We start from the raw sequence: 25,588 nt of genomic DNA, 5'->3' as shown, positions 1-25,588 counted from the left end.
GTCAAAGCTAACGTGGTCCCTGTGGTAGTATGAGCACTCGGGGTGGTGACCTCTAAACTGGGAGAGTGGCTCCAGCAGATTCCAGGACCAACACCTGGAACCTCAGTCTGGAACGCCACAGTCTTAGGAACAGCTAAGATACTGCGTAGAACCCTCAAGCTCCCAGGCCTCTGGTAGAGGACCCGAGCCAGAGGACGACACAGAACCACCCTACAAGTGAGAGGGACATATCTGTCTAGCTATCTATCTATGTAGAGATATATATCTACAGATATAAAGATATATATATTTAAATCTCAAGGACTCAAACGTAAAGAATTTTAACTCATAATTTTGTCTGTCTTGTTTATAAAATCGGTTGTTTTCAATTTAAATCACGTCACAATAGCGCAGCACTCTGACAATTCTCAAATTAACAAATTTGAATTACAAGACTTGAGTGCTGACACAATAAATGGAGCTACCAGCTGATATTACTGTATTTTCCGGACTACAAGTCGCTCCGGAGTATACGTCGCACCAGCCCAAAAATGCATAATGAGATCGAAAAAAACACACATAAGTCGCACTGGAGTTTAAGTCGCATTTTTTGCGGGTTATTTATTTTACAAAATACATCAAAAATAGACATTTCACCTTGGAAGGGAGGTTAACATTAATAAAATAATAGAGAACAGGCTGAATGGCTGTAAGATATGCCAACATAAACAACATTCAGCGAAACGAAAAATAAACATGAACAGAAAAATGTCCGCACGAACATACGGTAATAAACAGGTAGAGCATAAAGAACAAAACAACTACTGTGCTTTTACATTAATAAGAGCTCGCAATCACTCCACATCGCTAAAGCCGTTGAACTTCTCCAGTCCCCAACAAGCTTCTCACTTACTCCGAACTTCCTGTCTGCTGCTCGATTGCCGTTTTCAGCTGCAAATCTCACAACTTGCAGCTTGAAGTCCGCAGAATATGAGTTTCTTTTTGGCGGCATTTTTGTTTAGTGGCGATCGGTAAGCTAATGTTTATTTTATTTGTTTTAATTTTAAATTGTTACAGAGTAGGAGATATGGGCGCATAACTCTAGAGCGCCCCCTCGTGGCTGTCTGTGATTTTATTTATTTTTTTCACCCATATTTAGGTCACTCTGGAGTATAAGTCGCAGGACCAGCCAACCTATGTAAAAAAGTGCGACTTATACTCCGGAAAATACGGTACATACAAACCATTTCAGCCACTTCACACCCTCAACGTTGACCAATTTGATTTGACCTCAGTGAACGTGCACAAATCTGAAAAGATGTCATCTTTAATTGTCTGAAAGTCAAGTTCGCAGCCCGTCAAAGTTTCTCCTCAAAATTCTTGGGCTGAAAATGGACCCCCTACACATTAGGGTGACATAAACAAACCTGATTAAGACTTGGGGAACTAAGGAGGTTTACTGAAGAGAGGCCCCAATCTGAATAAATTAGGTAGAACTCGTGTGTGTGTGTGTGTGTGTGTGTGTGTGTGTGTGTGTGTGTGTGTGTGTGTGTGTGTGTGTGTGTTTGGAGGCTGAGGAATCAGTTGAGAGGCTGAATGAGGATGAATGGCAGACGGAGAAAAAGAGTTTGTGTGCAGCATTCTCTGCTCTGGGTTCCTCTCAGGACCTATCATTACCAGATGTCCCAGTGAGAGTGGCTGCCAGCTGAATCTCTGCTAAACTCCAAACTCTCTGCCTCTTTTTTTGATCCTCCTTTCTTTTCTCTCCCTCACTTTCCCTGCACACTCTCTCCCCTTTTTTCCCTTCCTTCTCCATTTCCAGCTGTTTTTTTTTTTTTTTTTTTTGGAGCACATAGAGAGAGAACAGGGTGAGTTCTCCACCAATTGTTTTAGTCCTGAGAGTAGCGCGCCGTCGGACCCCTCCCTCCTTCTGTCTCTCTCTCTTCTCTTTCCTCTGTCTCTCTTCCTGTCTCGCCCCCTCTCTCTCTCTCTCCTCCCCTCGCCGTGACAGAGCACACCTGCTTGATCTTGACTGCAAGCGCTCCCGAGTCCAATTACCCCATAGGCCTTTGCAGCCACTTCACTGTCTCATCCCCCCACTCGACTGGATTTTGGGAGCCAAGCACATCTCGACCACTTCAGCACTCGTCGCCTTGTTTCTACTGAGGACAGGTTGGTTGATCATTTCACTTCTGGGGAGAAGAGAAAATAAGGGAATAAGAGATGATATGGGATTGGGATTAAGGAGTTTTGTTTCTTGTGGACTACTTTTACAAAGCTTAAGAGTAGTTTTAAGGCAATGGATATTTGTTATTTTTTTCTGTATTCTCAATTCTTTTGAATAATTCAAATTATGATACAAATGGAAGCATGAAAATTATTTGTGTTTATAAAAGTGAAATTGTTTGCAGATGATGTAATATTTAACAATGCTGCTTGTGTTTTCTTGCAGTTGCATTTCAAAATATCCTCAAATTTCACTCCTACTTGTATTGATTCTACCCTTCTGCAAGCGTTATTGTGTATATTCTAGTTGCCGGTTTTTTATTCCCACAGCACTCTTGGCTTTGTGATGAGGGGACCCTAACCATTTCCACTCCAATCTGCATACAGCTCAGTGAAAAGAGCAGCGGCTAGGGAAGGGGGTGTGGTAGAGCTATTGATGCTGGTACCTCACTCCTCTGCCAAAAAAACCTATTTGCCGGGCCAATCTTTAATCTAAGTGCATTTTAATGTTTCAGCCTTTTCCATAAGTTCATTTCATTAACCTGTTGCTTTTCGTGGCTCTTTACCAAGTGCCTTGACACTAGTTTGTTTGAATCTAACCTGGAATCCATTGCAAGTTTCACTGATGACTAATGAATCTGACATACATAAACAAAAAGGACAGAAAGCTGCTTGTACTTAATCTGTTGATGAAGATGAAGATTTGTTGCATTCATTTTTGACCTTTCTTTTATTTGTTGTATTTATTTTTTTCCATCCCCTGAGGCATTTGGCCAACGAGTTAAGAGGGAGAGAAAAAAAATCTGTAACAGGATTACTTTTGTGTTGTTTCATCCCATTTGGAACGCTTCTTTCTGCTGCCTCTCACACTTTCCATCTCAGCACTTCATTTGTGACTACGGCCCAAACCATTTCAGCCTTAATCTCTTATCTGTCTGCTCCTTCAACCCTGTTTCTCCTCAATATCAACCTTCTATCTTCCCACTGTGGCGTTTTTGTTTTTTGCTGCCGTGTTTTTCACAGGAGCAAAACAGAACCCAAATTGCTAGGGGCAACTTAAAGTGAGCTGGCTTTGAAGAGGAGATGGAAAGGGTGGGGGGGTTGGGAGGGGGGGGAGCTGTACCTGGCAACTGGCAGTGCCATTAATCCTGTAATGGTACTGCTTCCTCTATCAAAGAGAGGTTTGAAGGCTTCGAGGCAAGCCACCACACAACTCTCAGCTAACTCATTACATCCCTTTTTGCCAGAAGGGGGAAAAAAAAAAACCCTAATAAGATTCAGCTGCACTGAAATGCATTGGGTGGACAAGAAAAGAGAAACTTGAAAAGTGCCTAAAAGCTGAAAGTATAAACACAACTACATTTAGAGGAATAAATGCTGCCATATTAAATAGAGTTGAGTTCATCAAATGTTTAGGTCATGAGTGAATGGAAGGGTCTGGAGGAGACAAGGCCCAGATTGGAACTCAGGAGCTGAATTTTTTCCATCTGGAGTTCAACTCTGCAGAGCAAGAGAACAATGGAATTGAATGGACATCAGCCATGACGGCTCATTTGAATACCGGAAAGTTCCACATGTCAGTCTTTCTGGCCAAAGTTTTTCAGGGTCAGACGGAGAAAGAAAACACCATAATCTATGGGCGAAGGAAGGAAAGAGTGCAGAATGAGAGGGAGGAGGAGGAGGAGACGGAGGAGGTGGGGAGAGAGAAGAAAGGAAAGGTTGGGCAGTTCATCCACGTCTGTGCAGCACACTGTTGATAATGGAACGGAGGTTGATGGCAACCTTACAGCTCTTCTTCACATGGAACAGCTGAAATGCGGTTTAACCATTTGATGGCTTCTCATGCTGTGACTTCCATGTAATGGTTATGGCTCTGACACTTTATTCTTACTTTGCTGCATAAAGAACTTATGTGAGGGTGGTCAAAAAGGAGTCTCTTGGGTTTTCTGTTAGCCAAAACCTCCCATGCAGATACTCAAGCATGGACGGCCAGTCTCCAGACAAGACTGATTTGGCTTTACTCCAATTACATGAACCTTCTGGCTCTGAAATTGTTTGTTGGCTGTGCTTTTGCATATTTTCTGACTCCCATGTTCTCCTTCATGAAATCCCCTGATATATCAGAAATGTGTTGAACCACCGACTCCTCAGACTCACAGAAGAGCTCATAAAAATCACACATTTTTACCTTTTTTTTTTTTAAAAGAGTTCTCTCTCGGTATTATGTGTTTATGCAACCACGTGGGAGGGGATCTCGCATTCGTTTACTGATGGGTTAAAAGGGCCACACGTGTTTTAAATGTCCTGTGGCCTTGTAAATACCTTCCCATGATTCATTGCTGACAGACGCTTTGCCAAGGCAGACGCTGGCCTGTGGGGGTTGGAGGGGAAGGTTTGGGGTGGAGGATGGTGTGGTAGTTGGTGTCTATTTTGTTGTTGTTTTTTTTAATTACATCTTGTTTGCTTGAATTTTTTTGTTTCAATGCAGCAGAAATGCGCACAAGCAATTTTTTTTTCTGTAAAAGACGAGAAAGCAAAGGAGGGAAAATTACGTTACTCCCTCTTGCGAGATCTGCTTCCTGTCTGGGAATCATTAGTAATGCTGGGGCCAGACTTGAGGGGGAGTGTAAAAGGGAGAAAAAAAAAAGGGGGGAGGAGAAGAGCGGGAAAAGATATGAGACAAATGAGGAAGACAGGAGATTTGACAAGGATGTCGCCGCCACAAGAAACTTCTGCTGCTTTCTTTTGAAGATGAGGAAGAAGAAGATAGAGTTGTGCCACATGTCCTCTACAGGGATGTGGTAGAGAGTAAATCTTTTTTAAAATACAGGCTGAGCTTAACTTCCTTTTTTCTTTTTTTTAATGCAGCATCTTTTCTTATTGAGGCCACACATGCGCAGGACTAATTAGTAAGAACACTTTACTAATTGGTCCTACAACCCTTTTTTTTTTTTTTTGGAAGAGCTTCAACCTTCCATTTTCATCACAGCCTCGCATCACAAAGTTAGTCAAAAAGAAAAAAAGTTCCGAAAACTCCTCGACAATAAACATCCTCATTATAATCCCAACCCAAAATCATGACATCAACATGATCTCCTGGAGCCGGAGCGCCAAAATGACTCCAACTATCTGTTCTTCTAGTGTGAAAAAGCTGACCTCCAGAATCCCTCAGGATCCCATCTGTGGTTGCTTTTGTGCATTTGAAGAAAGACACTTGCATGTTTCTAAAACGTCAGTCAGTAGAGGACTTTTTTTTTTTTTTTTGCCACATTTGAACTGATTACTCGCAGTCCACTTCCTGCGAATAAAGCCTGTCCCATTTTCATCGTGTCAGCTGGTGTAGAGCCGCACCGCGATGTGATACCGGCCATGTCCTCCAATCAAGCAACACTGAAATGATTTATTATGAAAGGGCCTGTTGTAAATTTTGTGTATGCACTATATTTGCGTAATTGTGTACTGATAATTGTGACCGGCTTGCCCCGAGGATGGTGTGAGCCAGTGACACGCTGTTGATCCAACCAGAAAACACCCATCTATGGCCTCTGCTTCCAATTTCACTTCAGCTACACCAAGCTCTCTTACTGCTTTGTGCACAATTTGACAAAAATCTTCTTTCCAAAGTACTCAAAACCTCCCAAGCAGATTTCCTCGGGTGTCCTCGGAGCCCTGCCGGATTCAGTACAACCCATTTCAATCCGTGTTCGAAGCTGGGCGTGCAAAAATGCTGGATTGCGCAGCACTGCAGTCAAGTTTCTATCTCAGTGACGGATCAGTTTGATGGATCCATTTCAAGTAACGGTCGTACAAGATCGTAAATCATGTTTTGCAAGCAAAGTTGTAAGCTTTATGAAGTTTCAGTGAACTTGATAAAAGAAATTGGCTTTTGTCCCAAATCAGACAGCTACCTCGCCTTTGAGATTGGAAGTACAGATAGCTGGCGAGATTGCAGAGTTCGTATGGTCTAGTCGTGTTGCAGCACGCTGTGTTGACAGGCCTGCAGATACACGCGCGCGCGCACACACACACACACACACCTGAAGAATCGACATGTTGTGTGTGCATCTTCTTAGAGCAGACCATCCTGCAGGGCCTGTGGACACATCCGAGCAGACTGGTAATGAAAAAGAACCACGCCTGGGGCTCAGCAGGTTGACTCATGTGCTTCCCTTATGGATTCGCCCCATCTGGAAAGAAGTTGAAGAAGACGTCTTTGAATTTTTTGTTGTTGTTGTTGTTGTTTTCAAGGTTGAAATCAAGCCTAAATCTTTATTTCATAATTGGCCTTTAGAAGTTCACTCAGAAATACACGCCTTGGATATCCATCTAACTTCGTGACATTAATTTCCACTTAAACTCCACTTATCTCGAATCTTTATTTGGTGAGATCCTGGATTTTGTTTTTTGTTTTTACAAACTTTTAATAGCAGAAGGAGCAGTAAGTCTTTTTCTGTAATGCTGAAGGCTAATTAAATGCTCAAACATGGCTACTTTAAGATCTGGCTCAAATTAAAAGCTGCTGAAACTTTTTTATGGATAAAAGTCGATGGTTTAATGGAGGTCCGTCTGAAACCCTGCACATGTGCATGTCGGCCTGTTCATGCGCTACGGGTCAGTGAGAGGAGCTATGGTTCAGCACTTAGCAATAAGAGCTGTTATTCCATGTGCATCCTGACTTTGCAGATAACATTTTCAGCCTGTGTGCTTCGTAGCTTTACGGAAAGCTTTAAAATGCTTCCCAGTAATGACGATTTAATGTACCATACTCCTGTCTGGCTCCAAGCAGGTCAACACAAAAGGGCGTCTACAAAGCGCTGTTTGACCCAAGAGTACTCCACATCCCCAAATCCAAAAAAGATGACCGAAATGTTCCTGCCAAGTCTGCAAACAAGATTTCTGTTGGATTTGGGCTTTCAGCTACGATTAGATAAGAGAGCCTGACAGAGCCAAGATTACTCAGTCTGTTGAGGAGACTGGAACAATGTGTACTCTGGTTCTACTGTATATCAAGACCAGAGCTCTTTGCTGTAAAGCGTCCTGCACCATGTTTTGTAGTGTGACAAAATGCCAAAAGTTCAGCACGGAAAACTACATCTGGGCATTAAACAGTATTATGCAATTCCGGGATTTAGGTGACGACTAATGAAATCAGCCTCTCTCTTTTTTTCTTTTTTTTTTTTGAGTGTTTTTCAGGTGTTTTCTCCCCGTCATAGCAACAAGACGGGGAAAAAAGGCAGGGAATCAGATGCAGGCGATTCCCTTCTGAATGGATTTCAGACTCGGTCATACTGTAAGCTGGAACTACTGTGCTGAGGCTGTACAGTGTGTCAAAGCGGTGGCTGTTTGTGGAAAAAGACTGTAATTACGGCTCATGTTGCTCGCTGCAGTGATCCCTATGACCTTACATAACCTTTATCTGGGTATACACTACATCATCATATCTTCAAGTCGCATTTTCCCACACTTGGAATATCAAAAACCATGCATTTATTGCTGTAATCACACAGGTATGCACATAAATACATGTGTTAGCCTGCTTCGCTTGCCTTAAATATGTAAAAGACATAAACAGATTCAGCTCTGTGACTACGCACAAGGTCAGTCGGTCACCGTACGTCCGAGTGTGTTTTGGTCTCATCATCCTGGTCGTGATGTTCGGGTTATGGTCGGCTGCAGCCCAGTGGCTCCCACAACATTTGTTAGCAGCTGCGGCTCAAATCTGCCCTTTAATTTTTGTGGCAATAAAGAGGAAAGGAGCAACTTTTGGCTAAACACAAAGAAGCGGATTGCTGGGTCTTTGGAACACTGCGTACAGTATATAGAGTTGAGTGTGTGTGTGTGTGTGTGTGAAAGGTCAGGGAGTTTTTGTGGATATTCTCTCTTCTTTTTTTTTTTTTGAGTTCCAGCGAGTGTGTCAACTGTGAGAATTCTGCTTCACCGTCTTCTTTCTCAGCCACAACACAGCGAGTCCTGGAGTCCAGACTCTTGTTTTATTTTGCTTCTAGGACACATCGGTGGCAAAGAAGTGATCAGCGCTTTATGACTTTGAAGGATAAAGAAGCAGTGGACAGCAGCAGATGCAAAATCAGCATCATGTCGCCTGATGTTTTTGAGTGTATATGCTAATTTTACAGATGTAGCAGCTAACGTTGCTTCTTCCTCTGTTGAAAAGTGAATTTATATAAACACATTGTTTTGTGGGCTCCAGGTTTATTTTGGAATAAAAATAAACTTTAAACACCCAAGCCAAGTGTAAATCTGTGGCTTGAGGGTCCATACAAATCATTATAAGGGCAGACGGTTTAAAAATGAGCAATAAATATTTTGATGGTAAAATAACACCACCATTCTTCTGTGAGGACTAGACTGTAGAAAAAAAAAAAGAATGCTAAGCTAACAGAAAGTTAACAAACTCTTTTTCCCAACAAGGTCTTTGTAGGTCTCTCTTCCCTCAAGTGTACCCTCCAGGATTTTGTGCAGGTTTCTCGTTTGGCCGTCTTCTTATATTTCACTTCTACCCCAAAACAGACCAGTTGTTTATTTGACCAACCTCACTAAACTGTTGCACCCAAGCGATTCATCTTCTCACCCCTTTGACCTCCACCTCCCGCCTTTTGACCTTTGCCTTCTCCGAACTTCAATCATTGTCTCTTTCTCGTCGTTCTTTCACCTTTGGGTTCACTCCGCAAGCAAAAAAACAAAACTCTTCTCTCTTCATTCTCCAGTAATCAGAAGCAGGTATCTGAAACTGCTTCAGGAGCTTCAGATCATAGACAGATTGTTTTCAAACCACCAAAAGCTTTTAATTTGTGTCCCCCAGGCTCCTTGCTAGCAGCACCATGAGGTCGGCCTGTCTCTCTCTACTCCTGGTCACCGCCTGCTGGGCTCTGCCCTTCCGCCAGTCAGGCTTCCTAGACTTCATGATGGATGAGGCACATGAGGGATCTGCATTTGACGACTTGATTCCTGGCATGCCCGGACGTGGAGCCGGACCCAAGTGTCCCTTCCGATGCCAGTGCCACCTGCGTGTGATCCAGTGCTCTGACCTCGGTAGGACGACATTTCAGCTGTACATCCGTGTTCATTATATAGAGCAGCACATCCTGCAATGCATTCTAGATATGTCACAATGCTGCAAACCTGCCTCTCAAGGAATAGTATGATAGATGAGTCCTGTATATTAATCCTACAAGAGTTACAGTACATCCACACTGGAACCAATGGACAGGCAGAGGTTAAAAGTGACCATCTTAGTTGCAGCTCATTAAGGGCACCAGGTCCCTGATCCACTTTCACGATGCTTCAATTTTTTTCTTTCTAATTTACTAAGTCTTTCTAATTGGTCAAAAACTTTCTACTGGAAAGTATAAAACCTTCTGCCCAGCTTGTTCTAGCAAACATCTGATTTCAGCTGAAGTCAGGCCTCTTACTGCCACGTTACCTGTTCTTTGGTTCACATCAGAACAAATTAAACATCCCACAATCCTCTGGGCTTTTTGATTTGCCTCCTGCAATTCCGGTCATATCAGTGCAATCAAACATGCATCATTTGCCTGGAAACAGACTGAAAGTGGTCCTGGATGGCACCGGTACGGTATGATTACTGCTGTTAATGAACCCCATTTACAGGAACTGGATTTGATTAAAACGTACCAAATTCGAGGGTTGTGATGTAAGCTTCATCCTGCCTGCCTGCCAGTACCGGTGTTGTTGCTACAGCGCGGTTTACCTCTGAGCAAAAGGGCGCATCAAACGAATGAGGGATTTGAGATTGAAGAGCTAATGGGACATTTCGCACCTTTAGGTGTAATCAGTGCAACTTCTGCCTCGAGCTTCTTGTTAGCATCCTTCAATTGGATTCTGAACACGATGAGCTCACAAGGACAGCTGAAGTCAGGCGGGTGTCTGCTGTCGTTTTACGGTGCTGATTGACATTTCAGGTCAGGAACTAAAAAGGCCCCCCCCCCCCCTTTACTTTACGAGCACTGATGTCTCCTCGGGTCATTTGAAGGGTGTAGGATGTTACGAGTCCTTGTGAAGTCACCCCAGATATCATCACGCCCATTTTGATGAATAAGTCTTATTGTACTTCCTGTCCCGGTTGCATGATTTTTCCATCTGTTGGAAAATTCTTCAATGATGCGAAGATTAAACATTGGTCCCAGAGATAAAATGTCTCAGACCAACTTCCCAAATTCAAACGCACTCATTCAGAACTAAAACACTTCAGATATTCAGTTGGGTTTAAGTTCTTTACCATAGCTAAACAGTTTACTCCACTGTCATAGTTGTTATTCTGATTTGATGGGCTTTGTACACAGCACCTCGAATCATCTCACTGTCTGTGTCGGAGGAAAGTCCCTGCCCTCACTTCTTGTGTAAAAGTACTTCACTACACATTTGGGTTTGATCATTTTTTTGGCAAGGCTTTTTGTTTAGAAAGGGAGGGGCGCGAGCTTCAAAGAGACAGATGAAGGAGAGGGCGAAGGGGCAGGCAAACCCAGCATATGAGCATTTTTGGGGGATTTTGCAAAATATCCAAAGCAGATTTGATTAAGTGCTACAAGTCCCAGCCTGCAAAACATGTCACTTAATTGTTTTCCCCTTGACAATAGAGACAATGAACCCTTAAATCCCATAATCACGTCTCAAATTAGTCTTAAATTGGCGTCAGCTTGGCCATCCCCAGGGGACAAAGTGATATTTGTATATATATCTGTTGGCATCTGTTGACATCTATTAGGATGTTACAGGTGTTTGGGTCATATTGCTGCATGCTGTGAAAAGTACGTCAATTTCACGTCTAAATCTTCTTCAACAGAGTTGTCATGTGACGAAGTTATTGTCATGTCATGTCATACCGCGGCGTTTGTACTGTCTTATATCGTCCCATCACGTGTTGTAACCTACTGTGATACATACGTCATTCTGCGAAGTGTGGTGTCAAGTTTTAACGTATTATTGCGTGGTACGGTATGGTGTGGTGTCAGGCTACATCATATCATACCGAATCTTGGAGTGTAGGTTTGTTTTATCCTACTGTATCATGTCGTTTCATATTATTTTGTTTTGTGTCACTTTCTATATATCATATCGTGCTTTATCATATCCGGTCATACCATCCATCCATCCATTCTCTACCGCTTATCCTGTTGAGGGTTGCGGGGGGGGGGGGGGGGGTGGATCCTATCCGAGCAGTCTTCAGGTGAGATGCGGGGTTCACCCTGGACAGGTCACCAGTCCAACACATAGAGACAGACAACCATTCACACCCACGGTCAATTTAGAGTATCAATCAGCCTCGTCCCCTCTTGATGTCTTTGGACTGTGGAGGAAGCTGGAGTACCAGAGAGAACCCACACAGGAACAGGGAGAACATGGAGACTCCACACAGAAAGATCCTGTGCCTGAGCCGGGACTCGAACCAGGAACCTTCTTGCTGTGAGGCGACAGTGCTGACCACTGCACCACCGTGCCACCCAGATCATATTGTTGTATCCCATCATTTCATATATCGCTCTCTCGTATCGTGTCTTTATCTCTACCATCTGATATGATGGCCGTCTAGTTTCTGACTCTCAGCTTGCAACGCTCCAAAGAGAGCAAATTCCAGCATTCGTTACAAGTGATTGTAATGAGAACCAGGACTGACTAAAAGCTGTCTTCAGGACAGACATTAGTGAGAGTGTGAGGACAATGTGTACAGACATGCAGATCCTCATGAGCAGGTAGCTGGAGAGACAGAGAGAGAGAGAGAGAGAGAGAGAGTTGGAGAGAATGAGCTCTTGCATTACATCAGCAGCCCGGCTCTGGTTAGCAGCAGCACTTTGCCTGGCGACGTAGCTCCATGGCTTGAGTCTGTACTCCTGCATCAGCACTAGAAATTGGCCACGAGTCTCCATCTGTTCCCCAGACCTGCTGGCATGCACGCGAATACACACATACACATTCAAAGGAATAAACAATGCATATATTAGGACACACATATACACACATACACACACACACACACACACACACACACCTAAGTAAGACAGAGTCTTGTCACCATCCCAAAGCACCTCCCTCGCCTCGGCAGATGTCGATTTTTCTTGGTGAGTTAGCAGATGGCAGGATGACAGCTAAAACATCCAGAGAGAACATCCAGAGAGAACACAAGGAGAGAACACTTGGAGAGAACACTTGGAGAGAACACAAGGAGAGAACACAAGGACAGAACACAAGGGGAGAACACTTGGAGAGAACATCCAGAGAGAACACGAGGACAGAACACAAGGGGAGAACACTTGGAGAGAACACAAGGAGAGAACACTTGGAGAGAACATCCAGAGAGAACACAAGGGGAGAACACTTGGAGAGAACATCCAGAGAGAACACAAGGACAGAACACAAGGGGAGAACACTTGGAGAGAACATCCAGAGAGAACACAAGGGGAGAACACAAGGGAGAACACTTGGAGAGAACACTCGGAGAGAACACTCGGAGAGAACGCAAGGAGAGACCACAAGGGGAGAACACAAGGAGAGAACGCAAGGAGAGAACACTCGGAGAGAACGCACAGAGAGAACGCAAGGAGAGAGCGAAAGGAGAGAACACGAGGAGAGAACATTAAGATCGGGGTTCAAATTAATTGGGAGAACATTTGCCAGTTCTGCTACAGAGGATTTTGCTGATGCTGATGGGTTCCACAACAAAAAAAGCCAACACTTCTCTTCTTGCTGATTGACAGTTTAAAAATCCGCCTTTGTGCCTCTTAGATTTCACTCGTGTTTCACGCCATGTTCCGATCAGATATACATTTTGTACTTTGCAGGAATGTAAAAACAAAATATTACCACATCGTCCTGCAAGCAAAAAAAAAAAATCCCACTTTGCTTAATCCCATGAGGAAATCATCTTTTGATGATGCAGCCAACTTCTCTAAGTCAGCCAGTCAAGGAGAGGAAATGACATAATCACTGTCATTAATGTCGGAAAGTGCTGGAAATGAGACGAGTGGAGTCCAACAGCATCGCTTAGCTGTAAGGCTGAGTGACTTCCAGTGACGAGGACCGTGGGGGCAAGACTCAACACCCCGTTCTCCTCGTCAATTTCCTGCCAAGCGACTATGAAAATGAAAATATTCACATTAACCGTGCTGACAAGTCTGTTCTTGTAATTATTATTATTATTATTATCATTATTATTATTATTATTGCAACACCCGACTTTTTATTACGGTGCCAATCATTTCGTTTCGTTTGACCTTGATGAGGTGCCGTTCTTGAAAGGGTTTTACTGTTAGTATTGAAGTGGCTTTCAGTTCCCGGGTGTAGTAAAAGCAAAAGTACTGTGACAGGTGGTTGAAGAGAGGCAGGAAAAAGTATTTCTTTTAATATTTCATCCAGATACTACATAAACGTGTGATTTGGGTGTGATAGTACGCAAACCTATTTGCAACCTATTTGGGGAAAAAAGAAGCCTGTTTCTTTTTACGGCGTGACAGTAAATCACTTTCAGTCGTTAGAAAGTCTCTTCTCGCAGCAGGCAAGGAGATAAAGTCACAATGTTGACTTTTAAGTATTATTTTTGAAAAATTCTGCAAAGAAAAGAATTTAATTAACCTCTTCAGTTTTTTTTTTTTTTACTGACACTTCACACTAATAAATCTACAGTAGAGCATCTCCAAAAGGTGGTATTTAATGCGAGGTTTCCATCAGGCGAAGGACAGATTCATTAAAGAGAGGAATCATCAGTTGAAAGTCTAAACGGATCAGCAAACTTCAGAGAAGCGTTAGGATTGGAGACACACGATGAAAAAGTGGGCAGCTGTTCTCACATCTGTCGCCTTTACCTCGTTTGTCAGGACACGCGGTCTTCTCTCCCCACGTCGAAGGATGAATGTCATCTCAACAACAAGTCTAAGCGTTTCTGAAGTTTTGGGACACGTTTATTTACTTGCATGCGATAAATCCTGGCCGACAAAAGGAATATTTTCTCTGCCGCTTAGTAAGGTTACAGAGACTTTTATGAGTGCTGAGGTGATGGCGCAGCACGTTAACGTACCAGTGAAACGTTCATCTTTGAGAGGACTGGCTCATGGGCATCGAAGAGTGAGCAAATGTTCTATTAGGTAAGGTTGAAAAGGCATATTGGAGGTTGTTATCCATTTTAGTCGTTGCATATTTGTTATTAATTATCTTTGTGATAAAGTGTGGCTTGTATCAACTTTTACTAAAAATGTCAGACTCCATGAGTATTTTTGCAAAAACAGAGTCGTTTGATCAAAGGAGGTGAGGCTTTACTGGGAAACAATACCTTGAGTAAAGTGTGTGTGAGTGTGTGTGTTTGTGTGTTTGCGGTGCTGTAATAATGGTGGTCACCACGAACAGCTGCGAGGGATTGTGGGACATCCCCTGACATCGGAGCAAACCTAACAGGAAGTCGTGTTTGGAAGACCAGGAGATGTGACAAGCTTTTCCAACAAAATACGTCCGTGTGTAGAAATTCAGGGGATCGAACACTTCTTTTTTTAAACAGTTTATCCTATAACTCTTCCTCTGAAAATATAAACTCCCCACTGTGTGTTACCGCAGACGCAAAAGGGCGCAACACCCAGCTGTGCGTGTGTGTGTGTGTGTGTCACAATGGTCATATCGTGCAAAGCTGAGCAAAACAACTCAGCATGAGCTCAGTGTCCAGGTATGCAGTCGCTTACTTACTCCAAAGGAAATTTGTTTTAAGGTCCGTTTCCACCATCTGGGCTGTGCAGCACATTGAAAAGTTATTTGGGCGCTTTGGGATCGTCACTACCGTTGGGACTTTACGTAACCTTCTACGTCGACAAAGCTGACTTTGTTATTTCTGAGATGTGCCATTGTCACCAGTTTTCCCCCCTCAGCTTCAATTCCCTCTGTAGTTTTGTATGTAGCGACTTCTTAAAGACCTTAAAAACCAAGCGCATTTAAAAAAAAAAAAAAAGCCATTTTAAAAGTTAAAAAAGTTAAGTTTCCCAATCGTATGAGAATTTGAAGTTGATGGAACTCTGTGTTGAGGTCATTTTTATCAGGATTTTAAAACGAACCTTTGTTTTGAAAAAACAAAAACAAAATCCTCAACCAAATTCAAAGGCAACCAGATTCTAATTTTACAAGTTCTAACAAATTCCATCCATCCATCTGTTTTCTTCTGCTTATTCCTGTTAAGGGTCAAGGGGGGGGTGGGGGGTGGAGCCTATCCCAGCAGCCTTCAGGACCGAGACACCAACACATATAGACAGACAACTATTCACACTCACAGTCACACCTACTGTCAATTTAGAGTATCAATCAGCCTCGTCCTCTCTTGATGTCGTTGGACTGTGGGAGGAAGCTGGAGTACCAGAGAGAACCCACACAGGAACAGGGAGAACATGGAGACTCCACACAGAAAGATCCTGTGCTCCAGCCGGGGCTTAAACCTGGAACCTTCTTGCTGTGAGGCGACAGTGCTGACCACTGCACCACCGTGCCCCCATTCTTTAATCTACCTCTCCCTTGCATCTGACGATCAAATGCAGTTTATGTACATGAAGGTGCCGTGAGAATAGAGATTTACTACTGAGAACGTGGATAAAAAACAGAAATGTGTCAAATGACGAGTTCTCGGAAATACAAACAGGAGGCCAGACTGAAACAATCGTGGGTCAAGAGTTTCATGGCTTCGGCGGTAGAGTCGCTGAGATGTTGCAAACTTCTCATTGAGGTCCGATTTTTTTTGGGGGGGGGGGTGTCATTTCTCATCACATTTCCTTAACCGTCTCCCACGGGGATAAATAAAGTTTTTTTGAAACGGAATTTGAATCACCACAGCCAGGCGGAGTGACCAGGTGTTGCACTTTATAAGGAGTCCTGAGATCGTATTTATGATTCAGTCCTGAGTTCTAAAGCCAAACCACTGCAGGGCAAAGGTTGTTGTTTTTTTTAGCTTAAATCTGGCTTTCATCAAACGGCTGTTAAGGGAGCGGGGAGGGCTGTCATCGCCGGGTTGTGTTTGATGTCAATCAAATGGCACAAACACGGGTCAAGAGCAGGTTAATCTGTCACCGTCTTTGCTGCCGGCCAACTGGGGGCGGGGGAATTGTGAGTCACCACGTTGTGATGAATGATGCTGATTTAAGCAGCATAGGTTGTAAACTACCACAAAGAGAGTTTTATAACAAAGAGTGGGAAGCTACTGGGTGGATGTGTTGGAAGTTGATTTGTTTCCATTTCACATGGTGGGAAATACAACATGAAGCGATGCATGTGTGCCCAAAGGCCTTCAGTCAAAAGTTTAAACTACCTCTCAGCATTCTTAACAGATCCCACACAAACATACTCGGTATCCCACATTTGGTTTGCTGGAATCTGGTCACCACATCAACATAAACTCTGTTTTCCATCATTCTGATAGATTTATTACATATGTGGGCCGCAGAATCTCACACGGCACATCTAATAAAAAGTAACTTGTCTTGCGCTGCTCTTTCCGCAGGCCTGAAGGAAGTTCCTAAAGACATCCCAGACGACACCACGCTGCTCGACCTGCAGAACAACAAGATCACAGAGATCAAAGAGGATGACTTCAAGAACCTCAAAGGACTGCATGTAAGACTTCCATCTGTGGAGTTCCTGGCTGTGCACTGACATCCATTGTGATTTAAGCTCTCACATTAGCCCCCTCGACATGTCTACCCATAGTGCACCTCTCTTCCTGTCTCTCCTCACACTGCTACTCCCCCAGTCACCAGGTGCATGGAAACTATTCACCCGTGGGCCTTACAGCCCCACGCCTCCGAACTCCTTTACGTTTCTTGCTCGCAATAAATTCCTCCGTCTGACGGCCAGAGCAGTTTCCACTGTAACGTAACGGGCCTCTCCAGTGGAATGGACCACATACCTCACATTGCCTTCCGTCTGTTTACACAAGAGTGAAACAGCAGGAGTGAGCTTCCTCTGAAAATGGTGATAACTCCAGCGTGGACTAGTCGTTGGCCACTCACCCAGACAGCTGTTGGTCTTCTTTTTTTTGTGGAATCTGAAGTGGAAAATGATTGTTTTTTTGGTGTTTCTTTAACTGTCACATATTTCATGTGTGTTTCTGAATGGAAGAGGAGACGGCGAGTTCCAAATGAAGATGCACGTCCGTGATAGTTGAGACCACAAAGTAGTGAATTTAAACGTTCCACGATTAAAAGACCCAACACTTTCTCAGCACCGCATTCACAGTGGCTTAAAGTAACATTGATTATTTATTTCAAACAGATGATTTTGATGGTAAACTAACATCTGATAAAGAGAATGACGTCTGAAACTGACATTCAGAACGGCAGGACAACTCGAAGCAGGCACCGTTGCGTTGACTGTGTTGCCGAATGCCAAAGGAAGTGCCATGGAAGCAGTGGGTCACTTATTACAGCAGCGCAGAAAAAATAATTAGCCTTTCGTTCCTCCCCCGAGCTCTGAAGTTTGAGCGGACTTGGCACAAAACTCCAGCTTGTAGTGCTGCTTTCAGGGACCAGAAACTTCTTTGAAAATCTCAACACAAAAATCACGTCAAAAGCAATTAAAAAAAAATCTGTCCACGTCTTGTTGCCCAAATAATTTGTATCTCTTCAAATTATGCTACAATAGCCTGCTAATTCTCAGATTAGAAGATTGGAACGTGTTAGCATCCTGAATGTTATCCCTTGGTATCTGCTGAGGTTGCTGCTGTTTATTTCTAGATCCGCATTTAGTTCAGAGTATTCTTTAACTAACATCTATTTTGGTTCTGGAGATATGCTACCTTACAAACTAAAATCGCCTTCAACATCAACTACATTAACCATGTTTTGGCACTCACGGTACTAAAGATACTGTATGCTTTGCAACGTGACGGGTCGCTAGTATCTCATCATCCTTTCCTTTTTTTTTTCCCCGTTTTAGGCTTTGATCCTGGTGAACAACAAAATCTCGGTCATCCACCCCAAGGCCCTGAACCCTCTGACCAAGCTGCAGCGTCTCTACCTCTCTAAGAACTTGCTAAAGGACATGCCATCCAACATGCCCAAGAGCTTGCAGGAGCTGCGCATCCATGAGAACGAGATCACCAAAATCAAGAAGGCCTCCTTCCAGGGCATGACCAGTGTCATCGTCATGGGTATGAAGATTAAAAACACTCCACCGCAGACCAACCGACCAATTTTTAAAACTAATAGAGGGAAGTTTCCTCTGAGTATAACTTCAGCAAAGTCTTCTATGTTTTTTGCTTATTTCAAATCAGTTGCTTTTCATGGGGAAAGGAGGAAAGCAGATAGTGAATTAGCTTCATGGCGTTTCACCCTCACTGCTCAGATGAGGTCAGCGGCACAGGTTACTCATACAAATTAAGATTTGGTTTTGAAACTCCGTAGGTTCACGGGTAGCCAGGACCAAAGTCTAGTTTCAGAGAACCTCTTTAGAAGCTCAGGAATAAGTGACCACAGATGAAGAGGTGAATTTCCAGAAGAACCAGCTTATTTATGTAGACAAATGAGTGACAGACACACAAATTGGTACCAAATACGGGCACCATATTTCATATAAACAAGGAAATTATGCCCTTCAATCCCTTGAAACTTAAAAAAACTGACACCCACATTTGAGAAAATAAGTATTTTAAGAGATTTTTGTTGATTTATAGGCAAATTCAAAGGAGACTTTCTCCCACACTCCTCCCTGCCTTTACCTCACCTGTTCTTCACTTGACGGTTAAATTCTCAACACCTTCAAGAGTCATTCTGCCATTGCTTAAGTAAAGTGTGCTTTCAATCATGTCAAAAGCAACAATATGAAAATTATAACCCCACCATGATGAATCAGACAATCTGGCGCGGCGAATTGCTAACTCAAGCCATTTTCTTGTCCAAGATTGTTTACTCATGACTCAGCTCCTTGTTCCTGTAACACACCAGGAGAGGAATTAACCTCTCGCACGTGATTGCACTTTTTTTTCTCTTTCCTTTTTATGTGGTTTCAATGTTCTTTTTTTTTTCTCCAGAACTCGGGTCCAACCCTCTGAAGAGTGCCGGAATTGACGCCGGCGCTTTTGCTGACTTGAAAAAAGTGTCTTACATTCGCATTGCAGACACCGACATCACGGAGATCCCCAAAGGTTTGGTGCTGATAATCTCTTTCTGTGAATAATTCCTTGACGAGAGGATTTGTCCTAATCCATTCATCCCCAGCCAAAGCAACTATCTTCTTTCAGAGGGACGCATGCTTGGTCTTTCATGTAAACAGTGGGCTCAGTGTGACAAAACACACACTGCTGCTCTGCACTTTACACCAAAAGTAGTTTACGTTAGAGCGTTTCAGTCTCCATTGTATTCATAACGAGAAGCCTTTGCTAAGACATCCATCTTGTTTGGGCGGCTGCGATAACATTTTGCGATCAGCGTTCAAGTTATGAAAACTGTAACGATGCCTGTTTCTTGCGCTAATGCTCATGTGTTGCCAGGTCTGCCCGGCTCTCTTTCTGAGCTCCACCTGGATGGCAACAAAATCACCAAGGTAACCACTGACAGCCTGAAGGGCCTGAAGAACCTGGCTAAGTAAATACATTTATAATTCTCGATTTTATTATTTTTCCTATGTTTTCTTTCTTAGGGAATCTATCATTTTAAAAAAATGGCAGTCAGTAGATATTTCCCAAATAGCCATACAGTACATGTTTGGTTGTGACAACATCTGTTCCCAGTTCAGTTCTCCTCAGGCTTATAGTTGGCCTTGAGTGACAGTGTGGCTGCCGTAACTGAGCCACCAGTTCGATGGCCCACTTAATGGCCCAGACCAGCTCCCATATTTGGGCCACACAATAATCAACAGTGCCAATCGTGCGCCAAGGTAGTGTTGTGGTCTATTAGGTTGCCTTACAGTGATCCAGTCAGAGTTTCCTTCAGTTCAACTGGGCATCCCTGCAAACATGATGGGAAGCTGCATCTGCGCGTGTCCCGGTCGCTGTACTAGCGCCTCCTCTGGTCATTCAGGGCACCTGCACGCAGGAAGGGCATGTGCATTAGCACAGTGCATTTTGTTGCATCTACCAATTAGGTTTTTACCAGTTTTAATGAAACTCGATTGTTTCATTAAAGGGCCACAAAACTGCATAAAGTACCTTTTTTAGTTTTAACTTTTTGCCTTGGCAGAAGTCTACGCACAATAAAATGCCCTTCTTTGAAGAGGATCGTTGTTTTATTTCATCATCCATTCATCGTTTAATCCCCCGGTGCTTTTAGGGGAACAAAAGAACAAAAAGCAGATCTTTCTGCTTCGTTTCTCTTCAAAGTTACCTGAAGGTTACTATCGTGTCTTATTTGAGCTGTGCTGTGATACATAAAAGTTGGAACGACGGCTGACTTTTGTTCATTAGTCGGTTTATATCAAGAGCGAAGTCTTAAACGGTAGTTTTGGGATAATCAAAATAACCGGTTTGCTCATAAAAAGTGAGTAGTGTGTTTTTATAAGATCATGGCACGGACTGCGCCAAGGATGGCAAGCCAGACTAGAACAAAGAAGGCTTTGATGCTGCCTTTGTTTTGGAGAGGATGTGCTTACACAATAGTTTTTATTTTCTGATTTCTCGTGATTAAGTATCAGACCGGGAAGGTAACGGCGTCTACAAGCATTCCCACATCCTAATCTCCTTATCTACATTTTTTGCAGTGTTTTATGGTTCGTGAAATTAACACCGAGAGATAAATGTTGACGTCATTGTTCATAAAAATTTGTGTTGTGATAGTGGTTCTTGCACACTTATGATCTAGTGCTGTTTTTCCAACAGGCTGGGTCTGAGCCACAATGAGGTGAGCCTGGTGGAGAATGGCACTCTGGCCAACGTCCCCCACCTGAGAGAACTTCACCTTGACAACAACGCCCTGACCAGCGTCCCTCCTGGCCTGCCTGACCATAAGTACATTCAGGTATGAGTTAAAAAACAATAACTGATCCGGCTTGTTTCTAAAACCATTTATTTCCAGTAAATTAACTCAACTTGATGCTTTCTTCATTCATTTTTCCGACATGTAGCTCATTTTCTCTGATCCAAAACTTACCGGAGAGGTTTGCCGAGTTGCATTTTTGTAATTTGATTTGTTTAATTTCACACTGCCCGATTACGAGTGAACCAAGGCTTCCATAACAAAAGTCACATGGATTCACTTAGTTTGTTGATTGAATCGAGTGTCGGTAGTCTTTCATGCCACAGTGTTAAAGAGTTTGGCAGCAACAGGAGTCTAAACAAACAGTTCCCTCTGAACGGCATGAGAGCTGCTTTTGCATCTTTGCATTGAGGTTTGTGAACTCCAGCACATTATAAGTTACCTGTCTTTCTTTTGCATGTGGCCGTTGTTCTTTCTTTCTTTTTGTTCTTTCAATTACTCTGTACATTTTTAGAATCTGCAGTTACCACGGTGTAACAGCGAGACAACCTTTAGCAGGCGGTGTAATCGGAGCTAGCGTCTGGGAGCGTGCTTTTTTTAGCCTCTATTATTTTCACCTCTGCTTTTTCTACCACCGCCAAGGATATTCCATGATAACTGGCGTGCGTCTGGAATATCTATAAAAAAAAAAATGCTGGATTTTGATGAAGTTTGGTGAAATAATAGGTAACATTACAAGAAACAAGCGCTAACTTTTGGAGGTCTCGATCAAGTTGTAGCTCTTGACCTTATAGGATATAGGCTAGCTACTGGCAAGGTATTTCTGTACATGAAACAAAAACCTTGAGTCCGTACGAAACGGTCGAAACCACCACGATGGTCATCTGGCTTGATTTTGACAGAATGGGCTTCATCTCTTGATGCCACTTTCTCTCTGGAGATGTTTTTTAAGCTACAGGTAAAGTAATAAACTCCTGGTGATCGTAAAGATCATGTTCTGGATGCGGAATATCTGTGTTTGTTTCATGGCTTCATCAAGAAACTTTATGAAAGGTTTTTGCTGATACTCTGTTCATATTCTGTATCCACGTGAGCTGTTTGCTCACGGTATCAAACAAAATAAATCCTTTATTTTGATGTATGTAGCAAGTCTTTTTCCTTCCTGAAGAGGGAAAAAAATGCCTATCCGGCTCTTGCTAAATTATTGCCATGCGAGTCCCTGCCAGTGACCGAACATTGTCATTATTCAAATCCTCTCTCTAGGTGGTCTACCTCCATGTCAACAAGATTGCTGCCGTGGGAACGGAAGACTTCTGTCCTCCAGGCTTCAACACCAAGAAGGCCATGTACTCCGGCATCAGCCTCTTCAGCAACCCTGTGCCTTACTGGGAAGTTCAGCCTATCACCTTCCGTTGTGTCTTTGACCGCTCCGCCATCCAGCTTGGCAACTACAGGAAGAAGTAGAGAGGATCTCTGCGAGGAAGTGTGCATTTGTAAATGAGCGTGTGAACGTTTTGTAAGTGTGCGTGTTTGACCACAGCCCCCCGACCCCGACCCCACCCAAACACTGACCCCTTCCATCAGTGCTTAACAACGATGTCATTAACCCACACTTAAAAAAACAAAAACAAAAAAAAAACACGTTAGCGGACATGTACCTCAAGAAAAAAAAATAATTTCAGAGTAGAGCTTTTGTAGCTAGGGTGCTTTCAGCTACAGCACATCATTTATCAGATCAAAGATCAGCAATCAATAACCTTACAAATGTGTTGTCACATTCATTACTCCGCATCATTACTCTACATCGTAGGTGCAATTCATTCAGCAGACGGAACAAAGTTCAGACCCGAGGCAAAACCATTTGGAATCTCACTCAGTGGAAAATGTTCCTAAATCCCAGTTTTCTCATCATCGTGTGACTTATACAGAGGCTGGCCTGTAGAGCAGGCAGCAAGGGGTTAACTTGTGTTTTACGAAACCTTCAACAACTGGTATACGAGAATGTACTAGATATTACTTGTGTAATAGGAATCGGAGTGTAACATAAGCAATGCTGCACTCCTCCCGAAAAAACAACAACAACGGTTCTTCCGCATTTCTATTTGTATTGTGCTCAGTTCAAGTAGAGATAAAAGCAACCGTGCCTTCTATCCATCTCACTTCTTGTGCTTACTTCAGTGTTGATTTAGCTCGTTTGTTTGTCTGTTTTACAGTTTCCTTCAGCACATTCCATCCCCTGTTCCTTTCTTCGTATGTGCCGTTCCATAAGAAACAAGGTGATAAAATAGCTTCTAAAAAAAAAAAAAAAAAAAGTAGAATAAAACATATGTTTTAATCAGAAGCCATCCCAAAGATTTATATGCATGCTATTTTTTTTTTCCCCTTTCAACTTAAACCTGGTGCTTTCTGGAATTAATGCGTGTATGTATTTCTCATGGTTTTCCTGCTTTTCTATTTCTTTTTTGTTTTTTTAGAGTCAAGAAAAATTGGAGGGTGTATGTGGACTGGCATGCCCACTGCACCCATGTTGGTGTGAATGTTGTATTATAGACACTGTATATAAATGCTGTATAAAAACCTCTCTTGCTTAAAGGCACAAGCACTTATCATAGCTCAGACTTAATATATCAGCAACAAAGGTGTTCCTCTTTTTTCCAGAGCAGGGGCTCCAGCTAAGGTGTCCTGAACAAAATAAAAATACTAATGGAAAAAGTAGCAGTTTTTGATGGTTGTAATGGCCAAAACGTGCATTATTATTATTAACGGTGAGTGTGAAAACTTGTGCTCTGGATAACAGCTGCATAGCAAATGCAAAGAAAAGAAAGAAAAAAAAACAGCAGCAGCAGCTTTCTGGTGAACAAGATCAAGAGGAGGCACAGGTAAGACGGTTTCAGAAACAGGCGAGGAACCTTCATGAATACCTTCATAAAATAAACATGCAGAGGGCTAATAAAAGAAATTAAAAGGTCTAAAAAAAATCTGCTATTTGAAAGAGGTTAAGGTTTATCTTTAGTTTTGTAGGATGCTAAATTGGTGCAACAATGTGGAGCCGTTGGTTGTGTGACATCACAAAACCAACTTTTGTAATCCCTGACTTTGATATCAGAGTTCTCACATTGATCTCCGGGCTCTGTCTTTGATTTCTGTCTTTGATCTCTAACTTCCCACTGATCTTAAAACCACATACCCCACCCCTTTAGCCTATCTTTCCAATGCCCATGTCTTGAGGGGCAGGGCCATCGGTTGTGTGGTGTCACAAAACCCACATTATCGTCTCTGATCTCTTGACTGTGATCTCAGTAATGCCCCCTGTCATCTCAGTCAGTGCGGAGAATTTGGGGCTTTCATCCCGTCGTCTTTGATCTCTGAACGCTACGATGACCACAAACGTACAGGTGGACTCAACGCTACGCAGAATCCTCAATCTTTCCCCTCAAGAGCGCTGTCATATCAGACCCCGGACCCTCAAACTAGGCACTGCACTTCCTGGTTGGATGTTGATCATTTGAATGGTTGTTGAGGTAAATAGTTCATAGATACATACAGATATCTCTTGCTTATCTTCATTGATCCAAAGCTCCCCACAAAAGCTCTATTTCCACTCAGTGTTTCTGTAAAATTATATTTTGTCATGATTTATGAGGGTCTCCCCAGTGTGATGACTAATTTTCAATAAAAACAGACTTGAAATGAGTCTGGCCATAAACATGATCAGTCCCAGAGGAATCGATCACCAGCAATTCTCACTTTATGTCTTATAATTTATCTAGTTTCTCTAAACAAAGCGCTGTTTTATTCTCATCTGGTTACAAATACACAACATTACAGCCACTGAGATTCACGTTACTTAGCCGGATTTATCTATCCCCTGTGGGACTAAAGAGATATCAAGCCAGTGATTGTGTCCTGTCATGGACGCACCTAGAACCTTTTCTGACAATCCATTCTGTCTCATCTGACTTATGAAAGTTGTTTTTACACTTTAAAGAGGACTTATTCCTGATGGTTAACATAGAGTACTTGTTCTGGGAGTGGACATGTACATCTGTGTATAAATATTCAGTGCAGTATCACTAAGTCTTTAGTCTGGGAGAGGAAAAATGGAGCTCCCTGAAGAACTCGCGCACAGAGAACACACAGGCCAACAGACCTGATAACAGAACGTGTTGTTGGCATCGAGAACTCAAATTGAATTCATGGAAGATAAATTCACTTCAAACTACCTCTGCAGCATCTAATTTAATGCGGTTGGAGATGTGGACCAAAGTAAATATTTATACAGGGACCATTTTTGGCCTCTGGGCTACCAGTGATTTACAGTTCTTCAGTCTTTAAGAGACTTTAATGAGAACATTTTGGTAAAAGAAAAAGAGGATAGGCCTTTTTGGCAGGTTTTTAATTCCTGATCCAAACTGTTTTTAACCACTTATCCAATTAATTTCATTAAAATGGTCTACTCTGACTCTCTGAAACAATGCATGAGC

The 25,588-nt window shown here is 42.8% G+C and overlaps 1 protein-coding gene across 1 annotated transcript; it reads left to right on the top strand.

Moving 5' to 3' along the window:
• The first annotated feature begins 1,940 nt into the window (after window positions 1–1,940).
• Window positions 1,941–23,816, top strand: dcn (decorin). The gene is made up of 8 exons (XM_086201978.1): window positions 1,941–2,151; window positions 9,026–9,255; window positions 16,700–16,812; window positions 18,133–18,346; window positions 19,226–19,339; window positions 19,685–19,778; window positions 21,008–21,146; window positions 22,368–23,816. Exons 2-8 carry the CDS (start codon window positions 9,045–9,047, stop codon window positions 22,566–22,568), a joined length of 1,086 nt encoding a protein of 361 aa, XP_086058104.1. The 5' UTR covers window positions 1,941–2,151; window positions 9,026–9,044; the 3' UTR covers window positions 22,569–23,816.
• The last annotated feature ends 1,772 nt before the right edge of the window (window positions 23,817–25,588 follow it).

This window comes from Aulostomus chinensis, chromosome 4 (genome assembly GCF_037954235.1).
Source record: "Aulostomus chinensis isolate RoL2024-O1b breed Wild chromosome 4, RoL_Achi_v1.0, whole genome shotgun sequence".
Lineage (NCBI taxonomy): Eukaryota > Metazoa > Chordata > Actinopteri > Syngnathiformes > Aulostomidae > Aulostomus > Aulostomus chinensis.
This window is presented reverse-complemented; position numbering and strand designations above follow the sequence as displayed.